At 36.3% G+C, this 20,026-nt stretch overlaps 1 protein-coding gene and 1 long non-coding RNA gene across 3 annotated transcripts in view; one reads left to right on the top strand and one right to left on the bottom strand.

Moving 5' to 3' along the window:
* Positions 1–11,848, top strand: part of LOC140724847 (uncharacterized) — a 57,378-nt gene extending 45,530 nt beyond the window's left edge. Inside the window, exons 2-3 of the long non-coding RNA XR_012098197.1 lie at positions 7,453–7,562; positions 11,566–11,848. This is a non-coding gene — a long non-coding RNA (uncharacterized lncRNA). The remainder of the gene's footprint in view (positions 1–7,452; positions 7,563–11,565) is intronic.
* Positions 1–20,026, bottom strand: part of hif1aa (hypoxia inducible factor 1 subunit alpha a) — a 42,810-nt gene that overhangs the window by 18,306 nt on the left and 4,478 nt on the right. For both annotated transcript variants that reach the window (XM_073039525.1, XM_073039526.1), the window contains exons 2-6: positions 5,569–5,759; positions 4,183–4,328; positions 3,607–3,691; positions 1,166–1,278; positions 73–275 (exon numbers count right to left, since the gene is read on the bottom strand). In XM_073039525.1, coding sequence (XP_072895626.1) covers positions 73–275; positions 1,166–1,278; positions 3,607–3,691; positions 4,183–4,328; positions 5,569–5,759 — 738 coding nt within the window. The remainder of the gene's footprint in view (positions 1–72; positions 276–1,165; positions 1,279–3,606; positions 3,692–4,182; positions 4,329–5,568; positions 5,760–20,026) is intronic.

Consider the following 20,026-nt stretch of genomic DNA (forward strand, 5'->3'; position numbering starts at 1 on the left):
AACTTAAGAATGATTCAAACACAGCAGACTCAAATACATATACAGCATTATTTCTTAACTCTTTTAACTTGCCTCTCATCACAATAGGAGAATTTCATGTCCAGGCTATGACGACTTAAAAACGTCTTGCTGTCCAGTTTGACCTCTATGTTGGACGGGTGTGGAATAGGTTCACAGATCAAAACCAGACAGGTCATAGGAGGCTCCTTGTGACCACAGTGTGCCTGCTCATTACTGGATTTGTATACTCGAATGTGTCCCGTGCAATGAAGCACCTACAAAAGACAAATCCGTATTTGGAAGTTGCTAGGATTTGTGTACTTAAATTGTCAAATTATTTTAACTTGGATATTGAAAATATTTGTCTTCCTGCAACACCAAACCTTTGCAGAATTTACCCTCATAAATAATCAGTGACTTTAATAGCAGTACTCTTCTTTAAATACTCTGGAAGAACAGTTTTAAAGTTGGTCTACCCCAATTTTACTTAAAATGGAGTTAACACTGACTCTCCAAATTCAGTTTTACCTCCTTCCTGATGATATATATTGAGTATCATATCAAGCCCTTTCAAACTCGAGTTAAGTTTACAGGTGTGTTTACTCATTTATACTTCGTTAACCTTCCACTTTGGAGGATATGGAGATGGTATTCAGAAGCTTTCAAATATAGGACACTTTACTTACAAGAATTATATTCTAAGTTTTCCATTATCCATTTATTTTTTTGTTGATTCCTACTCTCCAATGAATCTATTTAGCTTCTAGTCTAAAATTGCAGATTCATCTTTAAACTGTTGCATTATTATTTCCATTGTATACATATTCATATTTTATTTGCTTTTTTCTCCCATGTGGCATATTTGCCCACATTAAACTTATTATTATTCTGTCCATATATAAATTAAAAAAACCCAACTGTTGCTTCTGAATCCAGTACCTTCATCAACCGGAAGTTTCTTATTCTCTTTAGATTTACCTTCTATTCCCCAGATATTGTTGGAGAGTGTTTAACCTAACATGTTGTTTGTATTTAAGATAGTCACATCCATTTGTAATTTCATGTCCTCTTAGAAATCACTAAGTTGGCTGTTTGGGGTTGCATGTCCAAATCTGCTCATTCAAGAAAGTTAACAATATCTAGAGATTAGAATTAAATTTCATACCTTCCATGTTGCAGATTTAATATTAACAGTACGGCCCCGACTTGTCAAAGTACATTTCATCCGCAAGAAAAAGTTACGCTCTGTATTCTGATCCTTCCCTTTCTTCAAAAGTCCTAAGTTAAGATACCACAAAGAGTTAGAAATATGTTCCCGTAACAGAAACAGTATTTCATATGATCATGGGATGGCCACTTGGCCAACAACTCCATATTGTGCAATCCAATCACTTCCATTCATCAGCTTCTCTTTTATTCATTTAGGGGATGAGGACTTCATGGGTTCAGCTAACATTTAATTGTCCCATCACAAACCGTCCTTGAGATGCCAGTGGTGAGCTGTCTTCTCAACTGCTGTAGTCCTTGTGGAGTGAGTATACCCACAATGCTATTAGGGAGGGAATTTCAGGATTTTGACTTTGTCATAGTGAAGGAACAATGTTATTTATAACATCATAACTCATTTTTTATTATTTCCCTTAACTGCCTATCCCATTTGTTATTTATACCAGCACTGTCACAGGCAGTTAGGAATTCTTCCTTTCATTCACCCCTTGTGTTGTCCAAAATGTTATGGTCAGTACTATGAACAGCTTGTCTATCCTATTGAAAGTTATACTCTAAAGCTGTGGTCAAATATGAGGAGTTGCACTTTGAAAGATCTAATGAAAAGAGACACATTTAATGGCAGGACTCTTAATGTTGATGTGCAGAGGGACCTTCGGGTCCAAAGTCATAACTCCGTGAAAGTGGCTACACAAACCAATAAGGTGATAAAGAGGTAATGTTCAAATCTTGCCTTTATTAGTCAAGAAATTGAGGTCAATAGTCGGAAAGTTACGTTGCACGTTTATAAAACTCCAGTTAGATTGTATGTAGAATATTGCATTCCATTCTTGCTGTCCCTTTATAGCAGGGGTTCCCAACCTGGGGTCCAGGGGGTGTGAGATGGAATTTCAGGGGGTGCAACAAAGAGTGACTTGTGTGCGTGAGTGACAAGTCACGAGTCATCATTCAGCCAGCTGCCAGTGTACCTTGAGAAGTGGTAGTAACGTTTGTCCCAAGCACACTCCAGTCTCCCGCTGCCCGAGTCGAGAGACATAAATTTACTCCAGTCTCCCGCTGCCCAAGTCAGTGTTGAGGATTCTCATCAGTGTTAACTGAGAGTTACACCTAAGAGTTGAGGAGTCTCATCAATTTACTGTTTACAATTTTTTCTGAATAAATTAGAATCTAATTGCTCAATTTATATTTGCATTTTATGCAGAGTTAAAAGCTTATTTTTTAAGTTCAATTTGTTCACCCGCAGTATTGTATGTGGTTCAATAATTAGAAATTAAACTTCATCATCTTCAAATGTGATAATACTTTTGTAGGGGGTGCGAACATTAATCAAACCTAGGGGTGTGGGGCATAGAAAAGGTTGGGAACCACTGCATTATAGGAAGGACGTTGAGGCTTTGGAGACGGTGTAGAAAATGCTTACCAGGATGCTGCCTGGATTAGTGAGTATGTGCTGCAAGAGGAGTTTGGATAAATTTGTACAGTTTTCTCTACAGCGGTAGAGAGATTTATAAGACTGAGAGGCACGGAGAGTAGAAAGCCAGCATCTTTTCCTCCAGGGTTGTAAATATCTGATGTGAATTTAAGGTGAGAAGGGGTAAATTCAGAGGAAATGTGTAAATCATTGTTTTTAAAGAGAGAGTAATGGGTGCCTGGAATGTGCTCTCTAAAGGTGGTGGTGGTGTTCAAGAGGTTCTTAGACATGCATGTGAATGTGCTGGAAATGGGAGGATACGAATTTGTCTAGGCAGAAGGGTTTAGTTTAGTTGGGCAGAGATTACTGTTAATTAGCTAAGCACTACACTGCAGGCCAAAGGGCTTGCTCCTGTGCTGTACAGTTCTATGTTCTATCAAATCTCCCTTAAATCCCTTGCTCCGTAATTTTTGAAATTAATATCTCATATCCCTCAATGCCCATGGACTAGAAATAAGCACAGTTATTTTATTTCAAGATCATCAATAAAACTTACACCTTCAACCGGATACTATGGCCAAAGCAAATTTATATAATTTAACACTAGAAAATCTAAAGAATTATTTACTTAACCAATGACCGTGTGGTTACAGCTACTTTTTTTAAATTGCACTAATTTTAGAGTATTTACAGTTTTCTTATGTCACCTTGTTTTGATCCAACAATACGACAATGCTCAATTACGGACATGTAGCAAGGATACAAAAGATTACTGCAGTAATTGAGAATAGACATTAGAAGTTAAAGAGATCAGCTATGATCTTTTTGAATGATGGAACAGGCTGAAGGGGCAAAGTGGCCTGCTACTCCAGATTTATATGAAAATGTATTTAAAGAGAAATCACACAAATGTACGATGCAAGCCACAACTATGTGTACTTAGTACTATAATACTAATATTGTCTTACCCTGTCTGTGTGAAAGCATTTCCCGCATCTCTTCATGATCACAGGGGTGAGTGAAGTCAAAGATATTGTGCCCAATCAGTTCAAACTGTTTAATAAAAATATTGATAATTATAGGTAGTTAAGAATCTGGAGAGTTAAAACATGGCTATTAAAACAGGGGAAGTTAGCAACAACTAGTAAACTAATTGAAGAAGACATCGTTTTTAATAATTATGGTCAAAACAGTATATTAAGAACATAATTTGGAGCAAAAAATGCTGATGGAAATTCCGAAAAAACAAAAACTGCTGAAAGTATGGAACGGGTCAAGCATGTGGGGAGAGTCAAGATAAATATTTGGATCAGGTATCAGAATCAGTTGCAAGCATTCTGATTTTCGGCTTACTGATGCTACTTGACATGCTACATGCTTTCAGCGTTTTGTATTTATACTAAAAAATATCGGATTCAAGAGCAATGACTGTACACTACCAAGGTGAACAAATCTTACTACGAAACTGTAGCATATCTCCCATTTTCTTTGTACAAAGGATCACAACGACATAGTACTCACGTAGCAAACATAATTATCTATACCTGCGTGAGACCCATGCACTTGTTGACATTCTCAGACATGTAGATCATATCTCCATCCTGTGTTAACACCATGACAAATCCCTCCAGAGCCTTCAAGTAAAAGCTGTTGAGTTGTTTCTCCAAGTCAGCTTCCACCTCAGCATCCCCTATACATGTTAGATAAAAATTAGAGTAAATTTATTTTGTCAAGTCAATTAGTAATTTCAAACATGAAAACTTAATGCCTGATTTGAGAACAAAAGAAAGGCATTTATGTAACACCATATGCTGAAAGTTTGAACACTTTAATCAAAGCTTGTAATAAAGTTTGTTATACACTGTGCAATATGGTGCGATATTTCTGCAGCCATATTGTACAGAGAAAACACAGTTGTACATCTGTATATCTGAGATCAAAACAACAGCTGAACACTATCCAACACTAGAAACTGAACTACTCACGCTTTCGTATGAAGCTACCTGAAGCACTTATCAGTATTCCAAATAACTGAGTTCTTGGTCAATTACCAGAGCAAGACAAGGGGATAGCAAAAGGACTTGCATACTAAAGAATTTGTATTTATTTGGGATCTTTTATAGTTTAAAAAGTCCCTGTGAAGTAGCTTGAGATATATCATTTGAATGTCAGGAAACTAAAATCAAAGACATCAAAAATGCACAGATAATCAAGGAGGCACAAAAGATTGATATGGAGAAAAGTGACTTTGCCCAAGGTTATAAAAGTAGAGGTGTGACTACAGAGACAGGATAATCATGAACAGATTTAACAATCTTCTTAAAGGCATTTTATGTTAAAAGGCAGAAGGAAGAAGGATCAGTGGACTTGCAGAAATCTGTAACAGAGACAAAGTTATGGAAAGGCTCAACTTCATGGAATAAAGGAAGCTAGCAAGAATTACACTAGAATAGTCACTCATGCACAAGGGTGGGAATTTCAGCAGCACTTAAAAGGTGAGTTCAGATTTATGCAGTGTAATTAGTTAAAAAAAAATTGTTTCTCTTGTTTTGGACTTGGGGTTGAGATTTTTTTATTTATCATATAAATGAAGCATACTTCAATGCAAGCCTGAATGGATTCTGAACTTATAATACACATGAACTAATTTCCATTCTGTTATAATTCATCATTTGAAAAAAATCAAAATATGGACAAGTGTACATTGATTTCCAAAAGGTTTAAGGAACTAAAAGATAAAAGTAATTTGCTAATATTTTCACACGTGCAGCATGTTAAATAGTCACTATAGAAAATAAAAACTGATTGTGAACAGTGCTTTCCGTTTCTAGCTCATGTTCTCTTTACATCTCATGCAAGTCACAAATGAGCAGACAATATTCATCTGCATTTATTAAAATAACTAGCTGATTGAATTACAAACAGCTTACGATCACTGAGCAGTTTCCTCATGCGTAAGTAGCTGATAGTGAGCCTCATGATGGAGGCTTTGTCCAGGTGAGAGGTGACACTATGTGGAAGTGGCAGTTCATGGGCCAACTCATAGAAGACCTCTGATTCTTTGCTTCTTCGACACCTGGCAGCATCACGACTCTTCTCCTTTCGTTTCTCTGAGCTACCTCTGTTGAAATTAAAAATAGAACCATTAGAAACCCATTTGGGAGATATCTCACACAAGTGACAAATAGGTTAACAATCTTAAATTCACAGCAATTTAGCAGCAAAAGCAAGTAACTTTGCCCCTTGACCCTCTCGGCCATTCAATGATCTGCGGTGATCAAACTCCATGTAACTAAATGAGAAGGGATTTGTGTTAACCAATTTTAGATTTAAAATTAGTAACTGACCTTTCATCAAATGGTTGCATATGGCTCTGGCAACATTCGAGCAGCCTGACACCAATCAGGACAAAGTACTCCAGTTGACTGACACTGTAACCAACAAACTACACATTCAATATCTCTACAAAATCTTCCTACAGTTACAGTACTTAACTCAGTTACTGACCTCTTAAACCTGCAGACTCAGCTGTCAAGTAGCAAAAAGATATCAGGCCCATGGGAACACCATTACTTGCCTGTTTCCTTTAAGTATTATACCAGCCCAACCTAGAAAAGTACTTCATCCTTCACACACAAAATGCTGTGCTGGTGGAACACAGCAGGCCAGGCAGCACCAGTCCTGACGAAGGGTCTCAGCCCGAAACGTCGACAGTGCTTCTCCTTATAGATGCTGCCAGGCCTGCTGTGTTCCACCAGCATTTTCAGTGTGTTTGAATTTCCAGCATCTGCAGATTTCCTAGTGTTTGTTCCTTCATCCTTGCCAGGTTTAAATCTGAAACATTTATTCAGTCTTTCACAGAAGGATCACAACAATCCTAGATTATGAGGATGGACATTTCAGTAATAGTTGACCTTGGTAGCAATACCCCAAATAAAATAAAATTAACAAGTTAGGTTATCAATTAGGTTCTTTCTCCCTGTGTCTGAATCTACTGCTCGTACTGCTGTTGAGTGGTCTGTTACCTTTGTTGTTTTAAACAAATTGTTTAGAAAAACATTCAAAAGGATATATAATTGCCATTCACATTGTTGTGGGTCTAAACTCAGAGATCAGACAAAGGTGGATGGTAGATGGTTTGTTTCTCCACATTCTGGTAGTTTTAGATTCTTCTGCCTTTGGAAAATGATTGTTACCCCTCTGCACTTCGGAATTTTTATAAATTGGTCAGATTACCCTCATCCTCCTTTATTCCAGTAAGAACAATTCTAGCGGATCTAATCTCAGAATCAGATTTCATGAATTTCAATTGAGAGTTCATAACATATGCCGGTGATACTAAATCTGATTCTAATCTAACCTCTCCTTATAACTAAATTCCTTTTATTTCAGCAGCATTCCAGTGAATCTCTTCTGCCCAATCATGTGCTTTCTATAGTTCAGGGGCTAGAACCGCACATAATATTCTAAGTGTGACCTAACCAACATCTTGTACAGCTTCACTACTCCATCCATTTTCAAGGAGCTATGAACTAGGACTACGGTTGTTTCTATAAATCAACACTACTCCCTGCCAATCCACTACATTAGATGACCAACAAAGCTTAACCTCTCACTTGCCTAGATCAAATTCCATTTACCATTGCTCTCCCCAACTTCCAGGTTGAATTTTTGATTAAATGGCATTAGTATTTTAAATAGTGTTAAGATTTCAAAATCTTGAATTTTTTGTATTTCATGAGGTATTTTGATGGGGTTGATAACTAGAGGGCATACCTTAGCTGATTATCAAACTTCTCAATTTTTCCCCCCAGATATTTGGTTCTCATATCATCCATTCCTGCTGAAGCTTGAGCATGGATTGAAAAGGAAGTTCTTACATTCAGTAAGCAAGAGCAACAGTGAATAGATCAGCAGTGAGTAGGTAGGTCACTACTAAGTATAAAGTATGTATGGGTCTCTGTTAAATCATTATGTTCAGTGATTAATTAATTCACCTGCTCCCTAAAGGTTTCAGTGTTCCTTTACCTGAATTATATAAAGAATTATAATGCTCTATTTACAATTCAAATTCAATTCCTTCCACCCAAAAAATGCTTGCATTAATAGTATAGATGACTTGGTGCTACCTAGTTTAGTATCTATGCGAACTCTACTTCATAAAAACACAAAGCAAACATTATTTTAGTTCAATTTCAAATGACCTAATAAATAGTCATGATTACCTGGGTCCGGTCCAAAATGGGAGAAGAAAATGAGTTGACCTCATTCTTGCATTCTACTGGAAGATTCACTTCCTTAATTCCCATCCTCACCAGTAGAGGGGGCTTTAACAAAGCTTTTGAACTTCAAAATACAAGTTGGACAGAGGTTCAAAGATAGTTTCTGACGTTTAGTATGGAAAAATCTGCAATTTAAGCAACTCAGATTCTTAAACGATGGATCAATTTACAATTAATATTCTAAGAATATGTGTATTAGGTTAAAATTCCTAGGACTTTAAAGTGGATTAAAAGAAAATCCATAGATGAAGAGTACTAGTAATTTGATACTTTTATTTGGACTGTCTCACGTTTGCATAATGCATTTGGAATCCTAATTTATAAACTGCCTTTTAAAAACTCATCTGCATCCCTTAAAATAGTGGGGCATACATCCCTAAGTATCTCATTTCCTGCCCATGATACAAAAATAATTGTCATAATTTTTCAGCATTGTATTATCAACCAAAATTCCAAAGTAACCATTTGCTTTTAAGTTTATTGCTAACTACAATAAGTTATTGAATAAGTTACACTTTAAGAAGTTATACCAAATTTGCAAGCAATGTGCATAACTGTAGTCCAAATTATTTACACATATTAAAAAGGGCAGATGTCCCATTTCCCCTACCAGTAAGGAAAAACATCAGTACATCCCTTCTGCTCTGGAAAACTATTTACAACCCCATTCTTAATTTTTATTCCATAGCCCATTTCCAATCCATAATCTCAATGTTTCCTTCAACCAAGGGGAACTAATTTGGCTGTTGTCATATGCCTGTCCATAAACACCAACAAACTAGATTACTCTCACTGAATCCATTAATTACAAAGATCAAGCAAACACTATTTGTTTCTTTTAACAGTTCCCCACTGGCTTTCCTTTATTTACCCATACTTTTCTGAATACCCAATGAATTTGTTTTGGATGAGTTTCTGAGTGTCTCAGAATTTTAGCATGAGTGTTAGTCCGAATGGGTTGAGTTGATAGATTCATGCTACTTTGTTTCTTTTTAAACTTCAAACTTGCGAACTTTCACTGCGTACGCCACCTCATAAAAACGTCTTTACATTTTTGTTTTGCTTGTCTACATATGTGATGTCTACAGATCATTAAGCTATTTACTACCAGGGAGCTTTTCTACATTTCATCCTTTTTAAGCTACAAACTCAATCTTTCCAAGAACTTTGTTTCATTGTCCTTTATCCCCCTCCTTCTCAGAGGTGTCTCTTAATCATGTTTCTGGACTAAATTCTAAATTCCTCATTCATTTTTTTCAGTTCTAATTTTTAATTCAAGCACACCTAGGCTAGAGTCTTTTCCATTTCCCTTGTTATCCTCCTTTCAGTTATGTATTTTAGCCCTGACTTTTCTCGACCTTTTAATGTTGCCTAAGTAACTCTTCGTCCATCCAACTTCATTCCCTGAATTACATCTAGCAAAGCTTCCTTGCTCATTAGGTGAGGGGGGAAATTGTGTCTGCATACACATCTGAAATTCCCTCTCTCTGCTTTTATCTTATTTACAACCATGTAAATAATTAATGTAATCTCCTATCAGTTTGCATATACTCTCAACCCTGTTCTACTACAAAGTCTCCTGAAGTACATATGAAATAACTTAACTTTTCTGATGAGAATCAATTCTTACCAAATATATTGTTTCTCTTTACCGATACTTTTTCCTCTTTTCCAAAACCCAGTGCTTCACCGCATCCCTTTCTCCTTCAGTACACTTTAAACAACTAACATTAGGGTTAAAAGATCTGCAACAATCATGATTCCCCCCCCCCCCCCCAAAAGATAGATTGTTACAGCATCAGATTGCTAGTGTTAAGTTCTTTGTAGCAATGCACAAATTGAATAATTTTGTTTCAGCAAGCTCAAAGAAAACGGAAGGCCAACCAAAAAAAGTGGAAAGCTGGATATCCGGAACCAAAGTCACATAATTATCTTGTACTCCAAAAAAAATGTACATTGATAAGACATCAATTTTCCTGACTTGCAACTTCTGTATCTAACAAAATGGATACACCAAGGACTGCAGCTGTTCATGTAGGTAGAGTTACTGCCTCAGAGCAAGAGCTGCAGATTCAATGGGCACCATCAGTACGGTGGTTTGTACAAATGTATATCCTCCCTATGATTATGTGCATTTCCTCCAGGTGGCCTGGTTTCCTCCCATATCTCAAAGACATGTAAATTGTTCCTAGTGTGTAGGTCAGTTGGAGAGTAGGAGGCACGTTCATGAGAATGTGGAAATAATAAAAACTGGTTATAGTTAAAATAGGGAATTTATCAGCATTCTTCAGTGGTCTAAAGGGCTTGTTTTCATACAACTGAAATAAAAAATACACTGTCAAACTGGTCTTACCAAGAATATGGAGGAAAACAGTTTTGATCAGATTCTACTTGGAAATGTTGAGACTGGGAACTACACCCCAAGAATTAAGGAGAGCAATATTCTGATAGAGGTTGCGAGTTCAAATGTAAGATGCTATCTGAAGTTGATAAACCCTCTTGAATTTAAAACACAAAGAAGTCGTCTGTAGCATATCAAATGGCTGTGTAAGATTGATACAGAGAAACCATTCTCCTGAAGGAAAACTTACCACAAGAAGGGATGCCTTTAAAATAACAGCAAGTACCGTATTTCTCCTATTTAGTTTAAAACTTCAGGAGAGCCAAAGAGCTGGATTAACTGATTTTTTTTTTAACTGTTAGTTATTTTACACAGCAACTGAAGAAATGTACAGATCAAAGATTCCCAAGTTAATTGACAGAAAAAGCTTAAGTTGAACAGTCCAGTTACTTATTTACCTTTTCAAAAAATGTAGATAAATATTTTAATAATCTGAAGGTTAAAAGAAACTGCCCTGAATTGTTTACTAGAGCAAGTACTGTATAAATGGACCAAATTGGCTTCCTCAACCATTATTGATCCTGAATAGCATTGGCTAAAATATAAATACATTAAAATAAAATGAAAACGAAATAGAAAAGAAAATACAACAGATGACTAATCAGCATCAGCAATACTTTCCAAATGGCTATGAATTCCGTTCAAGTGTCTGACAATGTCAAAAGTAGTTTCTACTGGTATTTTTTATGAAAATAAAGACACATAATGGAGTCATTCAAATCTTTCCAATTCAAGAAACTAACTTACTACCCATTACGCTGCTGGCATTTAGGGCAGCAATGAAGATCCTCCATCTGTGTGTATAGAAGGATTCTTCATTGCTGTTTCCATAACAATTTCTTTTTGAGCAGTCAGGGTTGTTAACCCTGAGCTGAAATCCCGAACTTAGAGGACCAGTGGACCACTCTTAGTCTGAACTCTAGCCTTTGACCTGTTTGGCATGGATGACCCTACCAAGAGCCAAAGCACGAGGCCCTGACTCCTGCCAACATAGCTCTCCGGGTCATTGAGGCGTGCAAGCCTCCAAATCCTATGACAAGGTTGTGATCTTCTTTGAGGCAATTCTAGGAAGCAAGTATGTATTTCATTAAAAATTTTTATAAATGTGGTATTTTTTAATTTTCAGACTTAAAACTCTTGTACTCAATTGCTAAAGAACAATGTAAAGATCCAATGAGGAAAAAAGCACTAAAGATTTGATCGAAGCATGTACATGAACAATTTTCATTGTTTTCTATTTTCAGCAATGTCAGCAGACCCCACGTTTCATCAGCTACCCAAAAACCCATGAGAGGAAACAAGTTGTTTTCAAACCCAAGAGATTGCCTAAGAGACGGTGGTGACTAAAGAGATTTTAACTGAAACCTAAACTCAATAGAACTGAAAAAACAGACTCCAATTGCATAGAACAAGATGCCACTGGGATACATCTACATTTCTTCCAGGATTCTGAGATTTATAACTGGAAAATTGCATGAATTTTCATGATTTATGTTGAATAAATGGAACAATTATGTTTTAAACTAATCTGATCTATGACTGAAAACTATTTTAAACTGGCTATAGAACAAGGGGAGAAAAAATTCTCAATTTTAGATCCAGAACCAATATTCAATATACAGATGATAGAAATAAATATTTAACAGAAAGGAATCAAAATACATAGTTATCTATTAGCTCAAATGCAATCGAATGAACTCGATGGTTGTTGATTCTAACAATTAACCTCCTTTCCTAATAACAACCTTCCAAATAGCATTCAAGTACAGGACCTTACTTCTAAAATGTAAACAGATGAAATATTTGTACAAACTCTTACCAGGTCTTATTTATAAGAATGAAACAGCGATCTGTCTTACAACAGACAATGATGAATGTTATTTCAGAGTTCTCTGAAAGACGTCAACGAGAATCAACTGATTCAATCCTAGAGGGGTTGAGACATTGGTAACTGTAGAATAGGCATGCCACATTTTCACATGACAAATAGCATCCAACTCATGAAAATTTGACCAAAGATGCATAGGACAAACTAGCCAAATATACTAACAGAGGATTGTCAAGCATTCACGCTTATTTGGGATTTATTAAATTAGGATAACACTAAGACTTGTACCACATGTGTAGTTAACGTATTTGCTATAGACTTAGAGGATTCTGATTCACAATCCAAATTTCAGACTTTAGCAAGACTTAACGAACATTCAAAATAACAAAGTAATCAAAAAGTAAATATACACAGGTTGCAAGGAAGAGTATTAAATTGGATCCAAATTTGATTCGCTGGCAAGAAACAGAGGGTAATGATAGTGAGACATTTTTGTGAGTAGGTGATTTGGATTTGCGGAACTCTGCTGATCAGTATCTGGTACCAAAGCATGATGACAACTTTATAGATGATAAGAAAAAGTTGGGTAAAGAAAACCCATTTAGAATAGTGCAAGAAGTGCAATCAAGGAAGGAAATACTTAATGAATGGAAGCACTCCAGGAAGTGCAAAGTAATATATGTCCACAGATCCTAAAATGGAGCACAGGCCAACAGGTGGCCATAAAGGCATATGGAATGCTTTCCCATTATTAACGCAAACACAGACTATCAGAGCAGGGAGGTTATTCTTCAACTGTATGCAACTCAAATTGCCACAGGTTCAGTTTTCTGGTAACCACAAAGCAGATAGGATGCAAATGCACTGGAGAGGGTGTAGAGGCAATTAACAAAGATGTTGCTAGCACTGTAATTTTCTAGGTTAATGGGGGAGAGAAAAAAAAGCTGATGAACCAGGAATGTTTCCTTTGGGCCAGAGGAGGCTGAAGAAAGACTTAATTGTACACACTCAATTATTAGGGTCCTACACAAAATAAATAGTAGGGGCACATTTCAGTGGAGAGGTCAAAAGAAACACAGAAGCAGCATATATTTCAAAAGGGTTTGCAAGATGATCATGTTATTTCTCATCAGAGTGTGCCAAAAGTTTGAAACTCAAACTGGTAAAAGTGATAAAGACAGAAACTTTGTTTAAAATGCCTGGATATGTAGTGATTAAAGTGTGACAGGAACTAAACTGGATAATTTTCTCTTGCTCTCGACAGACATGAGGGGTCAAACAGACTACAAATCAGATTTTCTGTGATTCTTTATTTAATCAACTAATTTAATATATAACCCAAGTTGAAATTGCCTTGAGGTAACATTAAATTACATGTCACAGCTACACAACTAATGCAAGCTGACAAAATTTAAAGGTGTATTTTCCTTCCTGGTACCATCACCCTTTCACTTTTTGGGACAGAAAGTTCAGAATAAATTTTTCAGACCTCAGTTGCAGACAACCATGTTGGTTTCCTTAGATTTAGTGGAATGTGGTGCTGAGATGAATCTATTATTAAATTAATAATCAGACACTGATCTATCAATTGCTAAAGCAAACCCCTTCACTAGCAACCTTACTTTCTGAAACATCTTTACTTGTTATCACCTTCCTCCTCTTCTTCAGATCCACCAAAAGAAAAAATGCACCTTAAAAGTTCAAATTGTGATTCAATTTTTAATAACACTGATTTTTCAAAACATATTTATATCTAACAAACTGATAAGTGCAAGCACCTGAATAATTACTAGATTGACTTAAAGAACCATCAGCAAGGAAATGCCATTTCAATAACTGACACACATGAGAAAACTGAAAATGGGTCTAAGTCTAACATGTCAAAACTACCAATTATGATGAAATCACCAAGAAGGAATATTTAAAAACTACATTTCTCATTTAAAATTTCATAATGAGTCTGCAGATAATATTATTTTCCTGTTTTATTGACCAGACTTGCTAAACTTCACTGGTGTACACATTAAAAATTTGCGTACAATACAAATGCATAATAAATTCAGTAAATCAATTAGATACATGTGTGATGTTTTATGAGACTCATACGTCAAGAATCAATCCGAAGGGAACAGATGAAAAGTGAAAGTATAAATGCATTTACATTTATGCTTTATTTGTACTAAACTCATCTCCCCCACAACAAAACAAATATATTTGTCTAATGCCTCTATGCAGCACACCATTCGAAGATGACAATTCACAAGTGTTATCAATAAAAAGAAGAAAAATTAAAGAGGGGTTTAGTAAGTTAATTTCAATGGCAGATGAAATAATGGAGATTAAGAAAGCCTTGAATTAGAAGTACGGATATCAAAGTTAGCAAGGTCTAGATAACTGACCTAAGTTACTAAGTAGGCAAGAAATGAATGTGTTGAAATAGAAGTGAGATTAAATGATTAAGGGCTTTAGGGCTTTAGTAGCAAATGAGCTGGAGTAGGATTTAGTGATCTTAGTGATGACAAGATAAACATTTGGAGGCTCAAGCTCAAATATTACATTGTATTTGCAAGATGGCAATTTACTGCCTGGGAGGGTGCAAAATTTAAGAAGGGGGTCAGTGTTTGATAATTGATAGACTACAAATAAAAGCTATACTGGCCACAAATAAAAGCTATACTGGCCAACACATCATCAAAGAAACAATGGAAAGAATACTTAATTATGCCATTGTTAGCAATGGATAATAACTTTAATCTGTTCCTGAGCCTATACCCTTATTGTCTGAAAAATGAATAAAATTAATGAAGGAATTAAAAATGAATGAATTATAGAGCTAGCTCTGCAAATCAAATTCTAGGAATTTAAAGAATCGTTCAACAAGGGAGAAAAGAGCTAAGCTACTCAGCAGTTCTGCATTCCTCACTTTCAGTGGGAAAATTTCAATTATGTAGATGGAAGAATTTCTTATTCCTATGATAGGATATCTGTCTGATATCTTCTTTAGACCAATAAATATTCTTTAAAAATTGGCTGAGCCAGAAAAATAAACAAAACAATAATTAAAATGTACTATGGTAATATAAACGATTTTCTTTGTGTACTAAGCTTAAACCAATGCCCTATTTATTCTACAAATGGACAGGAAATCTTTATTAATATAATTGGGAGTAATAATCTTATTTTCAGACCATAACTGACAGTCAAAACATTTGAACTTCAAAAGAAATTCTGTTTGCTCAAAACTATCAGTAATTTTAAAACAGCTAGTAAACAAAATCATGTTAAATATAGAACAAAGCTCTTCCAAGTTTACTCAAGTGGCCATTAATAATGCCAATATGTGCAAAGTGTGATTTAATAAAAACTACTGGAATCTCAATAATTTCACACTTTTATAGGAAGATGACATTCAATCAAATCCATGCTGGTTCCCAGAACAGTACTATTCGCCTATTCTTACTTCATCAATTGCACCACATTTCCCCTACCAACACGGATGTCTGGATAATTTACAATAACCATTTAACATAACAACCAGCACATGTTTGAGTTGTAAGAAAACTGATACACACGGGAAAACTGAAGGATAGGATTGGATGTTGCTGGAACTGCAAGCCACATCAAGTAGTGTCTTATATAGAAACTGTGTAAATTATGACATAATTTATACCCTTTGGCTATTGTGCAAAGATAGATGCTTACCTTGACGTACAAAAAAGCTGGATGAACTCAGCAGGTTGGGCAGCATCCGTTGAAAGAAGCAGTCAACGTTTCAGGTCGCGACCCTTCATCAGGACGTCTTTCATCCACATTGCAGTGTCGTTTCATTTTTAAAACAAGATCAACCAAGATATCTAGAAGTTGAAGCCCATTGTCCAAAGCTATGGATCTAGGAGTCTGAAATCCACTGCGACAATTGGAAGCCTGTTATCCACATGTCCGCTGGAGGCCCAGAGGCCTGCCCTATGGTTGGAGAACTGTCTGTCTGGGTGGACGGGTAAGAAGAAGGGACTTGTTTTGTTTATTGTATTCTGTGTTGTTCTGCCGAGCATTGCGGGCATGCTTTGTTAGTGACGGAATTAGACAACAGTTGCGGGCTGCCCCCAGCACATCCTAGGCATGTTGGCTGTTAACACACAATGACACCACTCTTGGGGTGGAGAAGCCACACCACATATTCTGTCCAGGTAGCACCCAACAAAAAAAAGTTATGGGTTTTATATCCTGCTTGATGATTTTTAAAAAACAACATTGATTTCTCCTTCCAGTATTTTTTTTCCTTTCTCTTTTTCCTCTCCCTCTCCCCCCTTCTATTCCTCACCTCCCCCAGGTGCTCCTACTTCATCACTTTCTCCTATGGTCCATTTTCCTCTCCTGTCAGATTTCTTCTTCTCCAGTCCTTTACCTTTCCCACTCACCTGGCTTCATCTATCACTTTCCAGCTTGTCCTCCCCTCCTTCCCCTCTTTATTATCTTCCCACCTTTTTATTCCAGTGTCTTCCCCTTTCCAAAACATTGACCGTTTACTTCCATCGATGCTGTCCAACTTGTTGACTTCCTCCAGCATTTTAGATGTGCTGTATCTGCAAAATCTCTTTAGTTTATGCATTTCACTGTATGCTTCAATGTGTATATGATAAATTAGTCAAAAGCTGATATGAATCTGAATATAGTGACAAGCAGCACCTTCAGATTAAAAAACAAAGTGTTAATAGTCACTGGAACAAATTTGAAAAATAGTAAACTGGGAACTGGATGTGGCCCAATGTCAAATAAAAATAGGTTTAAATATTTCCAATATTTTCTATGTACTTGTTCAATATAAAATAAATTCAAGTAAACAAATATTTAACATTCTCCCAATCCTCAAATTTTCTTTCTCAAAACTAAAATTGGACCGTAGTGAAGCTCACTGCAAAATGATAACAAGCTAAAATTAACTTAGTGGCAGAAGAGTATTACTGAAATGTTAGTTTACTGCAATTTCCAATAGTAGTAACTTTTATCATTAGCATTCCAATCAATTTTTCCATATTGACATAATCTTACCACTATATCAAAGTCATTAGCAGTGGAGAAGTTTGGTTATTTCTAAACACCAGACCACATTTCACTTGCTGACCATCCTTGCTTAATGCCCTTTACCCTAATGCACACACATCTACAACCTGCATACCCTTCAACTTCTAAAAATCCTTAAATCTGTAATATTTAAATCCTGATCATCCTTGAGTTGCAGCAAATCTCTGGAAGGCTTTAAGATCAACCTCTTTAAATATTTGTTCTATTTCAATGCCGCATAAATTTAGACATAAAATTTCACTGATATAATTTTGTTGATGCATACTTCTAATTTTTTTTAAACCCTTGTGGATTTTTTTCCCTTCAATCCAGTTGAAGTTCCCCACTCCATCTACCCTCTCTGCAAAGCACAGGTCTCTCTCCATTTAGGGAAAGATGTTTTACATGCTGAATCTTCATTATTTCAACATTGGTCCTAGAAATTCGAGACCATTCCTTCTACATAATTCCTCCAGTCAAGCACTGAAAATGATAATCTAGCTCTCTTTGGATTGATGAGAGTACCACACTGGGAGTAATCCAGAAATAAATTAAAATGCAAGGAAAATATGTACAAGTGTTAATTACCAAACTTGATTATGATGATGTTAGACATCTTTAATTTAGTCCATGGTACATAATGTATTTCAAACGTTTTTGAGAATGGGGATAATCCTTTCCTCCAGCAATGATGGACGTCCATGTTGGGATGGTGCCCAATTTGGAAAGGAACTTGCAGGAAGTAGTATTACAAATGCCTCTTCGAAGCAGTAAAGAATAGCTGCATTTAATCTTCCAGGACATTCACCCAAGGCACAGTGGCACTGCAGAAATAGTACTGGACTATCAGAGTGTGGGATAAAATTGTGTAGATGGCTTTAGCCTGGATGAAGTTAAGCTTTCCCTGTTATTGAAATGGGACTTGTGAAGGACATAAACAATATTCCATCATTCCCCTAATTACACCCTCAAGATGACAAAGAAGGACTTTCTGGAGTCTGGAAGCAATTTCCTATATGCACAACATTTAGAATTTGGTGTGCTTTGGTAATGAAAAGGGATTATTTTTATTTACTATACCAATATCTGCCATACATTTAAAGACAAAGTAAACGCCCCCAACCAAGTGTTAATTTTGTGCCAATAGCTGAGTGTGGACAACCTCTACAGTATGGGGGGGGGGGGGGGGGGGGGGGCGGTCCTAGTAAACAAGATAGTTTTTTTTATAACAAGAAAGGGGAACTGAAAACAAAATAATTTTTGATGATTTATTTACCTTCTCACAAAGACACTAATCCCGACAGTGCATTTTAATCTGTATCTCAAATTTCTTGGTAGTGATTTGTAAATTCTACATAACCATAAAAGATTAACTGAAACAGATCTAGCAACTCCTAGAAAAGATATGGATGGGTGTAAAGTCCTGAAAAAGGGAGCAAAGTGGTGTCATTCTGGTTTAACTGATTTCAGCAATGGAAACTCCAAGGACATTTAATCTTTCTCTTGCTCACAGTTAATCAGCCAAGATTCTGATCCAGAGACTTTACTTAAACCTGCCATCTAGAGATTAGGCTAAGGATCATGAAAAGAATACCTTACAAATTCTAACTCATCCCAAATATACAATAGCCAATTAACTTGAGGCTCTGGCCACATATCCACAGAGAAAATGACTTCTTTCAGCAAAGAGCTAGGGAAAAAATGCATCTAGTAGTCCTAGAATCTTTAATGCAGCATAAAATAAATGCTCAGGAAAATACATACATGCTCTCCAGTGATCAACAAGTTCTGAAGTGATTTATAATTGACCTCATTCAGATGCAAGATCCAAAAAAAACCCTTTAATATTTAGAAATATTTCAAAAGGCATGTACAACCAAGTAAACCTTATGATTTTAACATTGCTTAAAACTGGCAAACTGACACACATTGGCAAAAAGGCAGTTGATTTTATAATCACAAACTGTTTTCTGGGATCAGCGTCTCCCTCTATCTGTTTATGTTTGAAGTATCTTGCACTGCTAATGTTAATGAATAAGATTCTTTCTAATTTCTTATTTAAATTTCATATACAAGGGAAATGCAAACTATTAAGTCAATGTTTATATATGCTCACTAACAATAAGAAGCACCGCTTTCTTAAAAAACAAATCATATCACTGAACGTATGTGAAACTTTTGGTGGAAAATGGGAAGACCAGTAAAGTCACAGCTTTTTGTTTCAAAGCATTTTCTTGCTGGTTTGGGCATCTTCCAAACATAATCTCAGTGGAACTACAGGACCAAGAAAGAAGGACGAACAAAGAGGGTCTCCAATACCCATCCCAGCTTCAGATTTAAACTCTGAATGCAGCAGCACTCACCTCCTAGAACTTTCAAAGTGATTGGAATAAACAGATATAAATATGAACTTTGCAACGTATTCAGTTTGGTTCTTTAAGGTTGTCATAGCTGGGGAGATAGAGAGGATAATGGGGGTTAAGTTCCCACTACCTACTGAATGTTCCCAATGGAGTGCATCACAAATAGCCTCTGACAACCAAGTCTAGCTCCTGGTCTTCATAGCTACTAAGCCTGGTGGAACCATTTCTACTAACAAAAGAAGCAAAAGTGGGTTACTGGTGCCTGAAAACCAGTCGCTTCCGGCAAATGGGACTCGCCAGCCGTGGTTGGCAGTTCATCAAGAAAGAAAACTGATCTCCAAAATTCACTGTTCTGTAGTTATACCCACTCCTAGGAAAAGCTTTGGGAATAAACCCCAAGGAAAATGCCAGAACTGAAGTCCATTTGTTGAGTTTAACACTGACTGGGAATAA

The sequence above is a fragment of the Hemitrygon akajei genome, chromosome 3 (assembly GCF_048418815.1).
Source record: "Hemitrygon akajei chromosome 3, sHemAka1.3, whole genome shotgun sequence".
Classification (NCBI taxonomy): Eukaryota; Metazoa; Chordata; class Chondrichthyes; order Myliobatiformes; family Dasyatidae; genus Hemitrygon; species Hemitrygon akajei.